Source organism: Meles meles, chromosome 7 (assembly GCF_922984935.1).
Source record: "Meles meles chromosome 7, mMelMel3.1 paternal haplotype, whole genome shotgun sequence".
Classification (NCBI taxonomy): domain Eukaryota; kingdom Metazoa; phylum Chordata; class Mammalia; order Carnivora; family Mustelidae; genus Meles; species Meles meles.
In genome coordinates, this window is record NC_060072.1 from 52,139,741 (window position 1) to 52,160,499 (window position 20,759).

The 20,759-nt window shown below is 40.5% G+C and overlaps 1 protein-coding gene across 3 annotated transcripts in view; it reads right to left on the bottom strand.

The window, feature by feature from the left end:
- Nucleotides 1–15,767, bottom strand: part of TBC1D30 (TBC1 domain family member 30) — an 81,488-nt gene extending 65,721 nt beyond the window's left edge. For all 3 annotated transcript variants that reach the window (XM_046013070.1, XM_046013069.1, XM_046013068.1), the window contains exons 1-2: nt 15,124–15,767; nt 10,487–10,651 (exon numbers count right to left, since the gene is read on the bottom strand). In XM_046013070.1, the coding sequence (XP_045869026.1) occupies nt 10,487–10,651; nt 15,124–15,592 (634 nt within the window). In that variant the 5' untranslated portion in view covers nt 15,593–15,767. The remainder of the gene's footprint in view (nt 1–10,486; nt 10,652–15,123) is intronic.
- Between the last annotated feature and the right edge of the window lie 4,992 nt (nt 15,768–20,759).

A 20,759-nucleotide genomic window follows, 5' to 3' on the forward strand; every position in this document is an offset into this window, starting at 1 on the left:
TAATAAAGACATTCTCATTCCTGCACAATTTCCAAAAGTCAACCTCATGGGCACTCTTGCTCAAGGGAATACAGGCACTGATCTAAAAAGAATAATCGAGAAAGAAGAAAACATGGGACATAGGGAACAAAAGATCCAACCCAGGAGAGAGGCAAAGAGAGGGAAGGGAAATCCCAAGGTAAGAGCTGTGCACCAGACTGAGCACAACCAGTCCTGAGGGTAGCAGTGTGGCGAAAGTGACGGTTGTGCTGATGGTAGTCAACACAGGGTCCTTCCTACTCCTGGACCATCTTTCTAACTCGAGGACAGAAGGCCTAGGAGAGCAGGTCCACATTCTGATCTGTACTTGTTCATCTCCCAATGTGCTGACAAAGTGCTCGCTCTCCCCTCCCCTCTGTGTCCACAAAAGTGTTCTGCTTTGACCTACTTCTGTGAACAAGAGCAAGGCCACGGTCAGATTTGAATCAAAAATAAAAAGCAGGCCACTCTCCCACTTAGATGATCACTCAGCAAAAGATGCCACAGGGCTCATTTATAACCTTGATCCCTGGATTCCCCAGAAGGGGGTCCCGTACATTCTCAGGGGAACCCAAGACCAGGCTGTGATCCAGAAACTGGTTTATCTTTGGGGAGTTTTTATCTAACAGAGGCAACATGAACTACCCTTTCCCACACAACTAGAGTTGGGCTTGCTACTCCATTTCTCAAAATTATACATTGTTTAGGAAAGTATACAGGAGGTGGAAAATTATGAAAAAAATATCAGGGAATCATTAACATAGATGTGAGGAAGAGAGGAAATTTCAACCAGGGAAGAGCACTCAGGAGCTTCTAATATGCTGGTAATTATTACTCAGTCTTGGTAGGTATATATCTACTTACATAGAACTTTATTTTTTTAAATTTATTTCCAACACATATATGTATTAGAATGCTCTTCCTATAAAGATATGTTCTATAATAAAAGGTATTTTAATAGCTGGTGAATTCCTGTTTAAATCAGTGAAATTGTTTTAATATCTTGAAACACCAAAGGAACCCCAAAAATAGTCTTTAAAATTTTCTGCCTGTAAATGTGAAAAATTACGTGAAATGTGCACATTCTATATAATGTACCGAAGCTGATACAAGAAGAAATAGAAAATATAAATAAGCCTATATTATTTTTTTTAGGTTGAATTCATAATTTTAAATCTTCCTACAGGGGTGCCTGGGTGGCTGAGTGGGTTAAGCCTCTGCCTTCAGTTCAGGTCATGATCTCAGGGTCCTGGGATCAAGTCCCGAATCGGGCTCTCTGCTCAGTGGAGAGCCTGCTTTCCCCTCTCTCTATGCCTGCCTCTCTGTCTACTTGTGATTTCTCTCTCTGTGTTTCAAATAAATAAAGTTTTTAAAAACAAACAAAAAATAATAAAATAAAATAAAACAAAATCTTCCTACAAAGATAGCTTCAGGACCAAATATTTTACTAGCAAAATTTTTATAAAGATTTTATTTATTTATTTAAGAGAGAGTAGGGGGAGGGGCAGAGGGAGAGAAAGAAGCAGGCTCCCTGCAGAGCTCAATCCCAGGACCCGGAGATCAGGACCTGAGCCAAAGGCAGATGCTTAACCAACTGAGCCACCCAGGTGCTCTTTACCAGCAAATTCTATCAAACATGAAAGAAATAATTCCAGTCTTATACAGTCCAAAGAATGGAAAGAGTGAGCACACTCTGAAACTTCTTTTATGAGGCTCCAATGCTGACAAGAGCATTATAAGAAAGGAAAATTACAGGCTATAACTCATCAACATAGCCATAATAATCATCAACAAAATATTAGCAAACCAAATCCAGCAACATATATATAGAGAGAGAGAGATAGAAATAGAGGTAGAGGTAGAGATAGTATACGCATATGTATATACATATACTGTATATGCATATATATGTATATGTGTGTATGTGTATATATATATACTCATATATATGTGTGTATACATATCTCATAACCAAATTAGGATATTTCCAGGAAGGCAAAGTTGTCTTAACAGTCAACATATTAACTCAAAACAATAAAGTATATGATTAAGTTCAATTTCTTAGCAAATTGGACAAGACAATTTTCTTAATCGGATAAAGAATTTCTACAGAAAACTTTGAATAAGCATTGTACTCATCAGGGAAATGGTAGCGCAAAAAAAAAACTTTCCCTCTGAGATTGTACCTGAGATAAAAATTTCACCCCATTATCTCTACTTGTACTCAACATTATCCTGGAGTCCTAACCAGTACAAGGTTGACCTTGTCCTAAATAGACAAGAACAAGCAATGAAAAAATGGTAATGAAAACTGACATAAAACAGTATTCACAGATGATAAAGATTACATTCTTTGAAAAATACAAAAGAATTTACTGAGGCACCTGACTGGCTCAATGGAGCATGTGACTCTTGGTCTCAGGGATGTAAGTTTGAGCCCCACATTGGGTGTGGAGATTACTCAAAAGAAAACAAAATCTTTGGGGGCCCTGGGTGGCTGGGTCAGTTAAGCATCTGACTCTTGATTTCAGCTTAGGTCATGATCTCAGGGTTGTAAGATCGAGCCCCATGTCAGACCACAGCAGGCATGGAGCCTGCTTAAGATTCTGTCTCTCCATCCACATAGCCAACAGACACATGAAAAAGTGCTCCATATCACTCGGCATCAGGGAAATACAAATCAAAACCACAATGAGATACCACCTCACACCAGTCAGAATGGCTAAAATTAACAAGTTAGGAAATGACATATATTGGCGAGAATGCAGAGAAAGGCGAACCCTACATTATTGGTGGGAATGCAAGCTGGTACAACCACTCTGGAAAACAGTATGGAGGTTCCTCAAAAAATTGAAAATAGAGCTGCCCTGTGACCCAGCAATTGCACTACTGGGTATTTACCCCAAAGACACAAATGTAGTGATCCAAAGGGGCACATGCACCTGAATGCTTATAGCAGCAATGTCCACAATAGCCAAACTATGGAAAGAGCCTAAATGTCCATCAACAGATGAATGGATAAAGAAGATACACACACACACACACACACACACACACACACACACACACACACACACACACAGGAATACTAGGCAGCCATCAAAAATGAAATCTTGCCATTTGCAACTAAGTGGATGTTATGCTGAGCAAAATAACCATATGCTCTGTCTGATGTGAGGAATTTGAGAGGCAGGACAGGGGTTGTGCGGGGTAGGGAAGGAAAAAATGAAACAAGATGGAATTGGGAGGGAGACAAACCATAAGAGACTCTTAGTCTCACAAAACAAACTGAGGGTTGCTGGAGAGGAGGGGGCTGGAAAGATAGGGTAGCTGGGTTATGGACATTGGGGAGGGTATGTGCTATGGTGAGTGCTATGAAATGTGTAAGCCTGATGATTCCCAGACCTGTACCCCTGGGGCAAATAATACATTATAGGTTAATAAAAATAAAAAATAAATATAAACAAAGCTGTTTGAAAAATGCCATCTTGGAATAAATGTATATTCAAGGATACTAAAAAAATAAAAATAAAAACAAAAATAAAAGATTCTGTTTCTCTCTCCCTCTGCCCCTCCCCCCTCTTAAAAAGATTTTCAAAAAATAATAAAATAAAAATTCAAAAAATATAAAATACAAAAGAACTTATAAATAATTAGCATCAACACAAAAAAAGTAAGAGTATTGGATATAAGGTCAATATGCAGAGAACAACCATATTTCTATCAGAAACAAATAAAAAAAGATTTCTTTAAAACATACCAATTTAAAACAGCAGCAAGAAACCTCAACTACCTAAGAATAAATCTAGTAAAAGGTATGTGAGACCTCTATATAGAAAACTGTAAAACATGCCAAAAACCATAAGATACCTAAGAATAAACCCTAAGCAAAGAGGTAAAAGATCTTGGAGTACCTGGCTGGCTCAGTAGGTTGAGCATCTGACTCTTGGTTTCCAGCTCAGGTCATGATCTCAGGGCCCTGGGATCAAGCCCATGCTCGGTTCCACACTCAGCAGGAAGCCTGCTTGAGATTCTCTCCCTCACCCCCTGCTCCTCCACTGGCTTGCACTTCCTCTCTCTCTCTCTCTCTCTCTCTCTCCAAAATAAATAACATCATATCCAGAACACTTTAAAAACTTCTGTAGCTCTATAAGAAAAAGTTGACAATCCTTTTCTTTGGAGACACATAGCCAATATATATATGAAGAGATGCTGAACCACATAAGTAATCAGCAAAATGAAACTAAAAAATCACACAGCCACTAAACACTCACTAGAATAGTTAAAAGTTAAAAGACTGGCAACACCAGTACCAATTGTTAGCCACTCCAAATCTGTCTTTACCATTTTTTTTTTTATTTCCTATAGCACTTATCACTTTACCACCTTCTTACAACACATAAATCGTTATTGATTTTTAGTGAGCAGGTGACCCAACTAGGTCAAGGAAAGTGAATTACGGAACTTTCTGGAACTATGGAAAAAGAGATCTGTTCTTTGAGGTAAGGTTGCTTAATAGAAGCTGCTCTATTGGCCATTTTGGTGTTATCCAGTGTACAGGAAAGCACAGCTAAGAGATTAAATCAGTCTTAAAAAAAAAAAAACATTTGAGGGGCACCTGGGTGGCTCAGTGGGTTAAGCCTTGGCCTTCGGCTCAGGTCATGCTGGGATCGAGACTTGCATCGGCCTCTCTGCTCAGCCTAGAGCCTGCTTCCCCTTCTCTCTCTGCCTGCCTCTCTGCCTACTTGTGATCTGTCAAATAAATAAATAAAATTAAAAAAAAAACTATTTGAGCAGCTGTATCTGATTTAGTTACCCCCCCGAAGCCACAACCCTGGAATTTTAATTATGTAAGCCAATCAATTTCCTTTTTCCTTAAATCAGTTGTGTTTCTGTACTCATGACTGAAAGAGGATTCTTCACTATTATAATGTTATAACAACAAAAAAAAAGATTGAAAATCAGTGCATTAATCACTGAAAATTGTATTTACGGATAATTTATGTCAATGGCAAAAAAATAAAAAGGATACAAAAATGTTATTTAATATACTGGCTTTGGAAAAACTTTGTATAAAAAATGACTTGAGAGATCACCTCACACCAGTCAGAATGGCTAAAATTAACAAGTCAGGAAATGACAGATGCTGGCGAGGATGCGGAGAAAGGGAAACCCTCCTACACTGTTGGTGGGAATGCAAGCTGGTGCAACCACTCTGGACAATAGCATGGAGGTTCCTCAAAATGTTGAAAATAGAACTTCCCTATGACCCAGCAATTGCACTACTGGGTACTGGGTACCTAGATGTCCAACAACAGATGAATGGATAAAGAAGATGTGGTATATATACACAATGGAATACTATGCAGCCATCAAAAGAAATGAAATCTTGCCATTTGCAACAACGTGGATGGAACTAGAGGGTATCATGCTTAGTGAAATAAGTCAATCGGAAAAAGACAACTATCATATGATCTCCCTGATATGAGGACATGGAGATGCAACATGGGGGTTTAGGGGGGGTAGGAGAAGAATAAATGAAACAAGATGGGATTGGGAGGGAGACAAACCATAAGTGACTCTAAATCTCACAAAACAAACTGAGGGCTGCTGGGCGGATGGAGGGGTTGGGAGAGGGGGGTGGGGTTATGGACACTGGGGAGGGTATGTGCTATGAAGAGTGCTGTGAAGTGTGTAAACCTGGCGGTTCACAGACCTGTATCCCTGGGGATAAAAATATATTATATGTTTATAAAAAATAAGAAATAAATAAAAAATTTTTTTAAAAAATGACTTGAGGGTACCTGGATTGCTCAGGCAGTTAAAGCATTCAACTCTTGATTTTGGCTCAGGTCACAATCTCACGGTCCTGGGATCAAGCCCCACATCAGCGGAAAGTCTGCTCATCTCCCTCTCCCTCTAACCATCCCTCCCACTCAAGCTTCCTCTCTTTCTCTTTCTCTCTCAAAATAAAATAAATAAATCTTTAAAAAACACCTGAATAAATATTTGGAACTATGAAAAGACTGTCTTTAGAAAATGATTTTCCTCTTCTTTGTAATTTTGTATTTTCCAAAGTTTCCATAGTGTATTATATTTTTAACACTTTATATTGAGATATAGTTCAAACACCATAAAATTCACCCTTTTAAACTGTATAATTCAGCGATTTCTCGTATAGTCACAAATTGTGTAACCATCACCATCACCTATTTACAGAACATTTTCATCATCCCAGTAAAAATCCCATCGCATCAGCAGCCCCCTGAGAACCAGGAATTGACTTTCTATTTCTATGAATTTACCTCTCCTGGATATTCCAAATAGAAGCATACAATACATGGACTTCTGTGTCTTGCTTCTTTCAGTTAGTAAAACGTATTCAAGGGTCATCCACCTAATAACATGAATCAGGGGGTGCCTGGGTGGCTCAGTGGGTTAAAGCCTTTGCCTTCGGCTCAGATCATGATCCCAGGGTCCTGGGATCGAGCCCCGCATGGGGTTCTCTGCTCAGCAGGGAGCCTGGTTCCCCCTCTCTCTCTCTGCCTGCCTCTCTGCCTACTTGAAATCTCTCTCTGTCAAATAAATAAATAAAATCTTTAAAAAAAAATAAATAACATGAATCAGTACTTCATTCCTGTTTATGACAAGACTATTCCATTATATGGATATACCACTCTCGTTAACCCATTCATGTACTGATAGGCATGTGAGTTGTTCTCACTTTGGGGCTATTATGAATAATGCCGCTATAAACATTCATGTACAACTTTTCAAGCAGACATATATCTTCAGTTATCTAGGAGTGAGATGGCTGGTTGAGTGCATTCACTTTTTTTTTACTTTTACTTTTACTTTACTTTTATACTTGTTTTAAAAACACAGAGAATTGGGGCACCTGAGTGGCTCAGTGGGTTAAAGCCTCTGTCTTCGGCTTGGGTCATGATCTCAGGGTCCCGGGATCGAGCCCCACATCAGGCTCTCTGCTCAGCGGGGAACATGCTTCTCCCTCTCTCTCTCTCTGTCTGCCTCTGCCTACTTGTGATCTCTGTCTGTCAAATAAATAAATAAAATCTTTTAAAAAACAACAACAACAACAACACAGAGAATTGTTTCTTTGCGGAAAATGTTGAATGTCAGTGCCACCAAACTCAGCCACACAAATTCCTTCTTCTGCCACAGAGAACAAGGTACTGTGTTAGAGAAGACATAGGAAAAGAACAAAGACCACTAACTCTTTGACAAGTATCAGTGACCACCAGGCATTTATGAAGGAGAGCAAGCCTTAATCACATTCTTATCAAGATGTTGGAGTAGATACATCAAATGGGGCTGCAAGCTGTTTAAAATTCCTGTACTTATTGACAAGGTTAAAATAAAGACAATACTTCCATGAATGTTCACATTTTTTCCACCGTTTTCTCTTATCACAGTTTTCCAATGACAGCTAGATTTTATCACTTGACTTATACCACCATTTCACAAACTCAACCAGCATAAATAACTTAAATATTTACTACACTGATGCAGAAAATTGTAAAATTAGGAAATGCTTATAATTAAGAGGACCTTCCTTCTGCCTTCAGAGGAAAAATAGTTAAATCATAAGGAAAGCAAATCACTTAAAAATCTTAACATCAGAATCAAATTCCTGGCCAAATATTTATCTTATTCTTCTCACTGTCTTGAAGTCATGAAGTAGATTTTCCCGCACACACATCCCTGTACTTAATGAATAGTGACAGCTGCTTCTATTCTTATCATTAATGTTATTATTAATATTAAATTGGTTATACCATGGTTATCCTTAGATAAACGGTTAAATATAGGGGAAAATTTGCATTTCTACAAGGCATACAGTGATCCTGCTCTTCTTATTCCCACCCCTGTTTTGAAATAAAGAGATTCTGGGGTGCTTGGGTGGCTCAGTTGGTTAAGCGACTGCCTTTGGCGCAGGTCATGATGCTGGAGTCCTGGGATCAGGTCCGGCATCACGCTCCCTGCTTGGCAGGGAGTCTGCTTCTCCCACTGACCTCTCTCCTCTCATGCTCTCTCTCTCTCTCATTCTCTCTCTCTCTCAAATAAATAAATAAAATCTTAAAAAAAAAAAGAAAAGGAAGAAAGGGATTCTACCATAAACCTTGGTGTAGGAAACCAAAATATCCAGGCAGTTATATCATACGTGTTCAAAATAAAAATGATCTAGTCATTTTGGTTCATTATCCACACTTACTTAGGAAATCATTATATCCCCTTTGGAGTATCAAGAGGAAATGACCCATTTTAATGTCAAAGATTAAAATAGTTTTATATTACAACATGTTATAGAAGGGGGAGCATCACTTATGGAAAGCATTATAAGCACTGGATCCATATAGAGAGGGGGGAAAGGGGGGTTATCTGGACTTTTGTATGTGAAATACCAAGAAGTCAACATGCATGTTGTATTTAAACGCATCACTGCCCATCACTACTAAAATGAAAGCTCAGTTATTCAGTGTAAAATAGTGAAATCTAAATTCTTTGGAATTCTAAGCAAATGTATCTACGGGAATCAGACACCGAGTCCCAAAACATCTAACCTCTGGAGAAATAACCATTCAGTCAAATTTTGAGTAATGTCTACATCATAATATAATGTCTGATGAGAATGATCATTCTGGTCCATTGTCCTTTCTTAATTCGACCAAAAAAATTCTGTTCCATTTAGTTAAGTCTTATTGCCAAGGTGATAATTGAATTCCCGAGGTTAAGAGGCATTAATCCCATTTTCTCTGAAATACAAAACTATGGCTGGATTTAATGAGACAAACTCCAAAATACATAGGAAGGCTGCATTCACAAATTTGCAAATTGAATTAGGTGCTTGTGAACACATTTTTCTGAAAAGACACAAATGCCAGTCCTTTTATCAGTCAAGTAAATTTAAACCCTAAACCATTATCAGCCCCTGGTTGTTATCAACCCCTGATCCCATGCCAGCCAGCCATTCCTCTCCATCTCCTTACACTGGTCCCATGCGCCCTTAGACTCTCCCATACACCCAAACTCCATGCATTTACCACTTTGTGCTTTTAACTTCTGGTACAAACGATAATAATGGGTAGATGAAAACACAGTTGAAATAAAGAAAAATCAAGGTATTTCAAAATAAAAGGGCAAAATAATAGCATTTTTACTCGACACTTGGGAATCAGAATCCATGGGAAAATATCCAATGCCTACAACGCACGCTAACTTTTTGTAGATAGACATATATAAATACATGCAGATGTGTATGTATATCTCCATCTGTATTCTCCTTCTCTAGCTATGTCAGACAAGTGCCTGGCTCTAGAGAAAACCTTATTCAAAACCAGTCTATTCAATGACCTTCTCCTCAGCCCCCTTCTCTATGGACCATTATCTCATTATGACAATTAAGCGACATCCTGTTTGATATACATTAGATTGAAACCTTGTTTAGTAAATAGGAAGAATAATAATTTGGGGATAACAAACAGAGATATAATAAAACAGGAGGAAAAAATGTGGTCTTTACTTTTAATAATAAACAGAAGAATGGCATTTAAGCCATTAATTTTATTATCTGAAACTAATCAAACCCTGAAAATTGCTTTATGAAAATAAACACATCTTAATTTGGAATTTTTAAAAAACTGTAAAAGGTATCACTTTATATCTAAAATGTGACAGGGTAAAGGAACAAAGTAAGGCAACTAACTATCACGTGCACTTGAAAAGCTGTCACAGGCATTTTTATCAAAACATCATTGGTGTCTCTATTTGCCGTACCTGAACACACTGTTCTGCCATGCTGCATGTTAATAAAGAATAAAAAAAACAAAAATGAGGACATGTTAGCAGAATAAAACTAAAACTACTGCATGGAGAATTTAAAAAATTAATTCATAAGCTTTTATATCTAGTATTAAACATGGATCAGTGATTTAACATTTTTAACTCAATTAACAAACCACGTAGTTCTTAGCTATGAATAGATGACCCATAAGACGGATTTGATTTGTTAAAATATTTTGTCCTTTTAAGATTTCAAAGCAAGTTGTAAGATCCTGTTACAAAAGTGTCCTTCTCTTAAGTCAATTTTTAATGTACTTATTAGAGTGACAAAGTGTAAGAGAACAAAGATATGTCTTTTAGATTGTGTCTATTTGATGCAATTCTAAAAATAAATATTTCAGTCATTATTCAGCATCAGGTAAAAACTATTGTCAAAATGAAGTACTACTTCAAACCCAAAATAGTAAAACTAAGTTTGTAACATCAGACATGTACTATACATTGCAACTGAAAAACTAGGAAACTGAACTGTTCATAGTTCTTAGTTGCGATGCCATAGGCTTCCATTTAAAGCTTTGCAATACAGCCAAAAACACGACCACTGCTCAACTCCACTAACATTCCCAACACATGTGGCAAAAGGGCTGACCCGCACTCCCACACTTACTTCGTTTCTGGGACACAGCCTGCAAGCATGCAGTCACAATGTCGCAGTTTCTCTGCACTTTGTGCAGAAGTCTGTCTTTTTGCTTCAGCTGCCGAAGTAACTTTGCCGACTGAATGCCAATTCTGTACTTTAGCTCTCGAAGGATTGTCTTCAGTTCATTAGTGTCTATCAGTAAAGAAAAAGAAAGAGAAAAAGGAAAAGAAAATAAATACCCAGAGAGGGACACAAATTCCAATGTAATGCTAGTCATAGGATAAACACCTAGAACACTCATTTAAACCAGGTAATTCTGGGTTCTCATTGAGGATTACATGTATATATTCAGCTGAGATATTCTTTTTATTTGTTTTTTTCAGATTTTATTTGAGAGAGAGAGAAAGCAGGAGTAGCAGTGGGGCGGGGCGGGGGAGGAGGGGCAGAGGGCGAGGAAGAAGCAGACTTCCCCCACTCTCTTAGGAGGGAGCTCAATGAGGGGCTCAATCCCACCACCCTGAGATCACAGCCTGAGCCAAAAGCATACAATTAACCCACTGAGCTACGCAGGTGCACCCAGCTGAGATATTCTGATCAAATAAGTCACTCACTCATTTCCTGCTCTGTCACTGAAACAAATACTGTAAGGTAAATTTTATCCCTGAGGCTACTTGCAACATGTAAGCAAAGACTCTTGTCATATTTAGCTCTGGTTTACCTTTCCTTGCCTGAACATTGGCATGTATATTTTGTATCATTAAAGTTTAGCTCAGATGGTACGCTTATAAGAATCCTTTTCGGGGGTGCCTGGGTGGCTCAGTGGGTTAAAGCCTCTGTTTTCCGCTCAGGTCATGGTCCCAGGGTCCTGGGATCAAGCCCTGCATCAGGCCCTCTGCTCAGCAGGGAGCCTGCTTCCGCCTCTCTCTCTGCCTGCCTCTCTGCTCACTTGTGATCTCTGTCTATCAAATAAATAAATAAAATCTTAAAAAAAAAAAAAAGGAATCCTTTTGGGTCTGTCACATCAATGATTAACCTAATAGCTGATAACAAATAATTTTAAAAGTACTCACATGATTGTACATGATCAGTTAAAAAAGTAAATAATAGAACCACATTTTTTTAATGTAGATGAATATAGCAATATTGGTTTTGTTTTAAATATACAATCTTCCAATAGCATGACTATTAGGTACAATATATTAGAAACTCAGCAATTTTTCAAATATGAGAGAAAATACATTTCCTTTCCATAGATAAAGTAAGGATAATTCCACATTCATAAAATTAATATTAACAAAAGCTGTCTCTCCACAAGTGAAAAAAGATTTGGGGATCAGAACTATTGACAATCTTTATATGAATAATCATTACCAGTGGGAAGTTCTGTTTGTCACACTTTTTCTTTTAAAGAACTTCTTATTTATTTGATAGAGAGACAGACAAAGAGAGCACAAGTGGGGGTAGGGGCAGAGGGAGAAGCAGGATCCCTGCTCAGCAGGGAGCCTGACACAGGGCTAGATCCCAGGACCCTGGGATCAGGACCTGAGCCAAAGGCAGATGCTTAATTGACTGAGCCACCCAGACGCCGCTGTTTGTCACTTGATATTATCATTAGTCACTACAGTGTGACTGCCAGTCAGGCAAGAAGCTTCCACTCAGCTTGGCATTAGCTAGGCTCTCATTGAGATTTGGATCCATTCATTTTTAAAGGGATTTGGAGAAACTAGTGAGGACCAGAAGAGAACAAAGGAAGTGTTCAAAAGTAAAAATAAATTAAATTTTAGAGGTCAAAGAAAATGAACTTTGGGGGTCTGCATAACAGAAGTACAAGGGTGTCCTTTAACAGCAGTCCTATTTGACTACAACATGGAAAATGCATTTGACCTTAAAAAGAACTCCCTTTGGATCAAGCAACTACCTTTTTGATCTTAAGCAAGGTAGTACTCGAGTCTCACATTCTGCTTAGCATACAAGATTATTCTGAGAGACTAATGTGAATAGTCTTTATAAATATCAATATAAATAACACTAAAATAAGAATAAGGGAAGAGAACAAAGGCTGGTTATTTCTCTTACCTTGAGTTTAACATGGTGGTATCTAGTGGGAAGTAAGAGCATATTTAGGTTAAATATTATTTGTGCTCTAAGGACAATTAAAATGGAAACAAGCTACAAGAGACCAGAGGGCTCTTAGGTCAAGTTCCTAGATTCTTTCCATAGAACAAAGAGTCTATCAATGTTTAAAATTTTTCCTTCCAGAAAGAAAAAGGGTAGGAATATCATCATCTTGAATTTACATTATAGATTTCTTCCAACAAACGATCATTTTTAGTGACTCTTAAGGTACCTACAGCTCTGTGACTCTCTGAATTACATGTATTGTCCAAAGTAGGAAAAAATCCCCAGAGTTGAGTTTAGAAATGTCTTCTACAGCAATATCTGCTAATACATAAGCATCCTGAAGACAGAAGGAAGCTCTCCTTTATCTTTGTATGTTCTACCACATCAGACACTTTTGCTGTTAAATGAGTGTTAAATAAATGAGTAAAAGTAAGACCACCAACTAACAAGCAATGGACGACCTCCTCTCTAAGACATTCTGGTATATACGATAATAATAAAAATAGTATCTAACATTTGTTGAGTATTTTACACACATTAACTTATGTAATTATCACCACAGCCTTCTCTCAGGTTAGGTGTTATTATTATCCCCACCTGTAAGTGAGGAAAATGAGACACAGAAAAGTTAAAAATTTTGTCCAAGGTCACACAGCTAGTAATGAACAGTGGCAGGATATCAATTCCAGCATTCTGACCTCAAAGTTCACCACCTTTATAAAAATGCTGAGAAGAGAGCCAAGATTTCCTGAGAAATCATCACACCTCACATAAATGAAGGGCCCACACATGTTAAATATCTTTAGATCAGTGCTACAGCAAAATTCCTAACAGAAGAGTGAATTAACACACCGGTTATTTATTTGCATTATATGAAATTCTTACTGAGCACTGTGTTAGCAGGGACACTTTTCGACCCTGAAAATATATCAAGTAATCTAATAAACTATAAAATTATTTATATAGGCAGCTGTTTTCACGTCTCTTTATTCTTAGTATTCTAATGATGTTCATCAATAAATGGGTGTCTGTGTGTAAGACTATTAGAATATGGCACTTTTGTTCATCCTAATAGGGTTGATTTAAAGGAAAGAAAAGGTTAGCCGGCAACTAACCAGGCAAGAAGACTGGAGACTTGGGGAAAAAAACAGACTCCTAGAGGTCTTATGAATTAATAGAGTGGTCACTGGTTTGAAATCCACGTGCAAAGCTGTACTGTTACCTCTTCTTCATAATTTAGTTTGCCAAATTTCCTCTTCCAAAAGGAAATTACCAATCCCCAGAATTTGCTCAGTAATGAAAAGCAAACAGCCTTGTAAAAACAGAAAGCCAAATCATAATTCTTCAAAATTGACTTTGTTGGATTCTAAAAGAACTACTGCCCTGCGGAACTCTTGGCATAAACAGACACTCAGAACAGCCAAATAACTGTATCAAATAAAATGGCACTATTCCAGGCAAAGTCCCAGGCAGAGGGAGGAAGGTGGAAGCCATTTGTAACAATCAGATGGGAAAGAAAAAAAAAAAAAGCTAGGAAGCCAAGAGAAAGTTGAAAGCTGTTTACATAGATTTGAGAAAGCAGACAGATTTATTCCTTTTCTGCTGTGTGTTTCCCCCACCCCCAACTACAATCAGGAGACAGGAGGCCATTCTACAGTATCCTCTCCTTCCTCCCTCTTCTGGTAATTTAGCACAAGGACATTAATTCAAGAAATGTTATGGTGACTTTGCATCTGTTTTCCACATCCCACTTCATTCTATAAATTGAAGTCTTGATATACCTATAAAAAAGACAATGTAATAACTGTGTTAGTGCCTGAAACGCAAACTATTAAGAACAGAAATCTCAATCAGGCCGTGAGCCTCAGAGTCTGATAACAAAAGAAATACCAAATTAGCCTCTACCCACCAAAAGGAAGGCCATTTTCAGGTCGACCTTTCCAACCGAAGGTACCAGCAGTCGAATCTTGTGATAGTGCCGACACAGTGGGGCCCTCCAGTAATCCTCCACTGAAGGGGGGGAAATCCGCCTAGTGAGCTTCCTGAAAGGCTGGCAGAAATGGAATTCGCCCGCTCTGCTTAGAAACTGCATTATCGAGTTATTCCGCCTCACTAGTGAAACACTATCCTAGTGCTGTAGCCAGGGGAGGGCGGATTAGGGAAAGGGGGGGAAAAAATCAGCCGCAGGAGTCTCCTCTCTTCTCCCGGCGCCCTCTAGGTAACTTCTGGTACACGTATCAGAAACTCCAGACCTGTCCTAACAGCTGGACTGCCTCTCCCTTTGGGCCTCCACGAACACATGACCCGGCGCTAAGGTTCCACTGGACAACTCGAGAGGGAATGGGGGTCGAGGGGCAGTAAGAACCAAGTTTGGTCTTGAGCTGGTGACACTGCGGGCACTAGAGGCAGGTCAGAGGAGACGCCCCAAACCTACTGAGCGCCCGGCGGCTCAGCCAGGTGCGCCCAGGTGAGCGCTGGGGCGCGGGCGGGCGCAGCGGGCGGGGCTTCGGGCAGCCCCCGAAGCCCCCCGCCCCGGCGCTCACCTTTCTGCCGCAGGTACTGCCTCTGGTGCCGCTGGCTCGGCCGCTCCTGCAGCTCCTGCAGCTCCTGCAGCACGCGCGAGTCGCCGGCGCTGCCGCGGCCGCCCAGGAACACGTCGGAGCCGGAAGCCTCCGTCGAGCTGTCCAGGCTGTCGCGGCGCCGCTGGCGACCCCTGGGCCCGCGGCCCGCGCCCACCGCCTCCTCCTCCTCCGCGCAGCTGTACAGCTCGGTGAGCAGCCCGCTCACCAGGGACGCCATGCGGCTGGTCCGGCCGTCCCGCGGCTCGCCGGACTCCGGGTCCTCCTCCGCCCCCCAGGAGTCCCGGGAGCCCCGAGGCCGCTCCGCCGACGGCGCCCCTCGCAGGCACGGGGCTCCGGGCACTCGGGGAACCGCTTCCTCCGCCGCGTCCTCCGGCCCTGTCCCCGGCTCCGGGCGCCCCATCCGGCCCCCGCCTGCGGGAAGGACCTCCATGACCCGCGGCGTGCGATAGCCCAGCTCCTGCCGCTCCTACCGCCCTGCGGCGCCGGCCAGTTCCGGGAGGAGGCGCGGCCTCTTAGGCGCCTGGGGTGCCCTCGGCCGGGTGCCGCGCCAGCGGGCCCCAAATCCCCGAGACGCCTGACCTCCCGGCTTCGGGGACCCGAGCGGCGGCCCCGCAGCTCCCGGCCTGGAGGAGCGGAGGGGCGGGGTGGGGGTGCGGCCACGCCTCCGGACTCCCTAAGGACACCTGCGGCAGGTGAGGCCCCACTTCGCCTGGGAGCGCTATCCGATCCGCGTTAAGGAGGAGGATGTGGCCAGAACACTCCACGATGAAGCCTTTAGCTGGAGGGGGTAGAGCGTTCTGGCTGCCGCCGCCTTCACTTTTAAGCACTTGATTTAAGTCGAAAAGAGGGCAACTCTTGCATCCGATTCAGCCACCAGCTAGAAATCAGGCCCAGGCTCTCTGCTCAGTGGGGAGCCTGCTTCTCTGCCTACTTGTGATCTCTGTCTGTCAAATAAGTAAATAAAATCTTTTTTAAAAAAGAAAGAAAGAAAGAAAGAAAGAAAGAAAGAAAGAAAGAAAGAAAGAGAAAGAAAGAAATCAGGCCCAGAGAGTTCTAAATCCCACTCACACGACGAGGCCAGGAGCTCCCTTCTTGGCATAGCTCCAACACAATACCCAGCCCTTCCCACCTCCCCATCTGGGCGCCTTCAAGGCGCTCTTAGTTTCTGACAATAACCTTTTGGAAGAGTTGGCGTATACTTGAGATTTAATAACGCTGTGAATGAACTTTTATCCTTCAGTGACAAGTGAAGTGCTAGATTAAGATCAACTAATTCCCAAGCATGGGACCTAACAGAATGAGGGTTTTAATAAATGTCCATGAGGGGCGCCTGGGTGGCTCAGCGGGTTAAAGCCTCTGCCTTCAGCTCAGGTCATGATCCCGGGGTCCTGGGATCGAGCCCCGCATCGGGCTCTCTGCTTGGCTGGGAGCCTGCTTCCTCCTCTCTCTCTGCCTGCCTCTCTGCCTACTTGTAATCTCTATCTGTCAAATAAATAAATCTTTAAAAAAATAATAATAATAATAAATGTCCATGAGATGACCAAACCAATAAATTGACATGGCTGATTCTGACAGTAAAATCAAAAAGTTTTTGTGATATCCTGAGAGATGTATCTTTATATTAGATCTCAACTCTGAGATGCCCCTCCACTGTATTTTTGTGAATAACAATTTTCAGTTTTGAGCGCTTTTTGTGTGCCAGAAACTGTTCTTCATTCTTTGCACAATTTATCCTAGTTCTCATGTTAACCCTGTAAAGTGGGTAAATAGTATTTTTTTCATTGAGGTATAATTGACATAACATTAAGTTAGTTTCAGGGGCGCCTGGGTGGCTCAGTCAGTTAAGGGTCTGCCTTCAGCTCAGGTCATGATCCCAGGGTCCTGTTATGGCATGCGGCTCCTTCCTCAGTGGGGAGCCTGCTTCTCCCTCTGCCTGCCACTCCCCCTGCTTGTGCTCACTCTCCCCCTCTCTAACAAATAAATTATCTTTACAAAAAAAAAAAAGTTAATTTCAGGACACCTGGATGGCTTAGTCTGTTGGGTGTCTGCCTTCAGCTCAGGTCAGGATGCCAGGACCCTGGAATCGACTCAAGCTGGGTTCTCCTATTTGGTGGGAAGCCTGCCTCTCCCTCTGCCTCTCCCCCTCCCCCTCCATCCCAACCCCGTTCATGCTCTCTCTCTCTCTTACTCTTTCACTTGCTCTCAAATAAAAACTTTTTTTAAAAGTTTATTTCAGGTGTACAACATAGCACTTCAGTATTTCAGTATATTTCCAAATGATCACCAGGACAAGCCTAGTTAACATCCCTCACCATACATAGTTACAAAGGTAAGTGCTATTTTATTCTCACTTTTCAGATGAAGGAGCTGAGGCACAGAGAGGCTGAATTACTGCCCATCACAAAGAATAAAGTGAACTTCTCTTAAAGCTTTAAGTGTCTGGTTTTCATTATGGATAAATACATATTCCTTACAGACGAATATGTATTTGTCTATCTCCTAGCACTATTAAATATTTGCCATATTACTAAAAAGAGCCACAATGCCCCTAGTGAACAACTGTGATGCTTTATGTCTGTTCAGCACACTTTTTACATTTCAAGGCACATTCATAATAGAGCCTGACCCTACAGGTAAAAACCTGATGTCTCTTGGCACTACCACCACAAAACTTGTAAACAGAGTGAGAACAATAGGAACCTTTTTGAAATTGGAGTTAATATAAGAAAAGCAAACTGTTAGTAACTTTTTCCTTAGGCATCCAGAATTTGAAATTATTCTAGAAATATTATTTTATGGTTTTATAACTATATTAACTACTACTACATTCATTTAATTTAAAATGTATGAAATTATGAAATAGAAAAAATGAAATTATTTTGTTTTGTCTTTTGAACTTTTTTTTTTAAATTACTGTTTCCAGCATTGACTAGAGTCCTGGGAGCCTTCTTTCACAAGCCAAACTTTGCAACAAGCAGGACTTGCATAAAGGGAAACACTGAAATTGGATTGCTTCTTATCTGACTTCCCAGCCGTTTCTCTAACTCCATGCAGTAAGAGATGTGATTACTAGTTTTCAGCACCTCATGCTGGGTATCTCTGTTGGGACATATGCGTGAAGAAATTAAAAGTGAACTGAAGGGGATGTTGAAAGAGACCAGTAAACACAATAGGTCATTGACAATCAGCATTTCTAAATTAACTAGAACTTCAAAAATTATTTCTCATTTCCCGTCAGTATCAAATCACATAAGAAGAAATTAGCAAAATAAAAGATAACAAGGAAAGCAGATTCAAGATCCTTGAACATGTTGGAATGATCATCCCCCCAGTATGCACATGACCTTACCTCACCAGGGTCAAGTCTCTGCTTAAACGTCATCTTCTTAGTGGGTCTAACCACCTTATTTGAAACTGTGGCCTCCCTTATTCCCCCTCATTGTTTTCTTTTTTCCGTAATATACTCCACCCTCTGATATACTGTATCATCTACTCATTTACTATCTACCTTCTGCCAGTAAAATGTAAGCTCGGTAAGGCAGGAATTTTTGTCTATTTTGTTCACTGATGTGAGCCCATCAAACTAGACAAAAGACCAACCAACTACCTGCTTTCCTATGAAAAGAGAGTCTCATTAAAAAGAATCTTAGAAGTACTGTTAGCAAAGAGCAGCCCATTTTTGGACCTTACATAACAGCTGCTTGGTGACTGGAGGGCCCAAGGTGAGTTCCCTGAACCACTGAAGTCAATTAATTGGGTATAAGAGAGAACTACTGGTCTCACAGAATATGATTTCAAACTGATCATGACTAAAGATAATAGTTAAAATTAAATTTACTATGGCCAATTATGCTACTGATAATAATCAGTATTCCAACTTGTTTAGAACCTTAGTTTTAATATTTAAATAATTATACTCATTATTTTACACTAAAACCTACAGGATACAATTTATGTGACTCTAGTGCAGAAACTACAGGCTATGAACATTTAAATTATTTCCAAACAGGTATCAGGGTCTTGTCAATAACCTTCTGATACCCATCATTTAAAACTAACAAGAGACGCCTGGGTGGCTCAGTCCGTTAAGCAGCTGCCTTAAGCTCAGGTCATGATCCCAGCGTTCTGGGATTGAATTCCACATTGGGCTCCTTGCTCAGCAGGGAGCCTGCTTCTCCCTCTCCCTGCTTGTGCTCTCTCTCTCCCTCTCCCCCTGACAAATAAACACATAAAATCTTTAAAAATAAATAAATAAAACTACCTAACCAAAAAATAAAGCTTGCTAAAAACAAAAACAAAAAAACAAAAACTACCTTGGATGCCTGAGTGACTCAGTCTGTTAAGCATCTGCCTTCTGCTCAGGTCATGATCCTGGAGTCCTGGGATCAAGTCCCGCATTGGGCTTCCCCACTCAGCAGGGAGTCTGCTCCTCCCTCTGATCCTGCCCCCTCTTGTGCAGGATCTTTCTCTCTCTCCCTCTCTCAAATAAATAAAATCTTTAAAAAAAAAAAAACTACCTTAACAAGACTCTCAACATTTTTGATAATTTGATAATTTTTTTCAGCATGTTCAGACATGCACATAAATACTGAACGGCTATAATGAAAGCTTTGATTATGCTTGGAATGGCTGATTTCTAAAATCTAGAATTTAACCTTTCATTCTAATACTTCAGGAATTACTCATTCCCAAGCATAAGAGAAACTCAAAAGGTCATTGCTAGGTCTCAGCTTCTGCTCATGGAAGCTCATTTCTTCTCTTTATTTTTGCTGATTGGGATTTATTTATATGCTTGGACTGCAATACAATCTGTTCTCAGTTTAATAACTATACATGAAGAAGACTCGTATTTTTCAATCCAAAAAGTTGGGATGCCAGGTAAACATAGGATTTTAGTACTTCTAAAAACCATCAAGCCTTAAACAGACCTTAGGAAATACATAGTAATACGTAGTAAAGCAAAGGCTTTACTATTACGTATTACGTAGTAATACGTAAAGCAAAGGCTATTAATGATGAATGACATTTAAACCATAAAATTTAAGTGCTTAGAGGAACTTTGGAGATCTGACTATGCTTAATTAATTACTGTGACACTAGATTTCAAAGTGACAGAATATCACCCTTCCTTTGTAATAGTAAAAAATTGTGATTGCTCAGTCATATCAACTGGGAGCCAAACTTCTGATATTCCACTTGTACACATGACATTCTCTGAGAGTGAGGTTCCTACCACACCAGCATCCAGGCAGAGTGGCAGACCTAAACCGACTAAGTTATTTTGTCTAATCTGTTTAGTGCCTCTTCCACGGTGAATGCTTTCTGGTGAGCATAAATATGTCACACCACGTCTTCACACTTTGTGCCAGTTCCTGTATGTCCATCCTTTTGCCTCTACCTCAGACCTCCATATCTCAGAGCTTCCAGTCATTTTCCTTCCACTCCCACGGCAGGGCCAGCCAAGGCCATTCACCACTACCAATGAACGCATATATACGCCAACCTCAGACCACTTACCACAAACTGGATGGTCAGGTGCACCAACCAAAGCCTTGCCCATTAGGATGGATTTCCCTCACCGCTGTCATTTAAGGCCA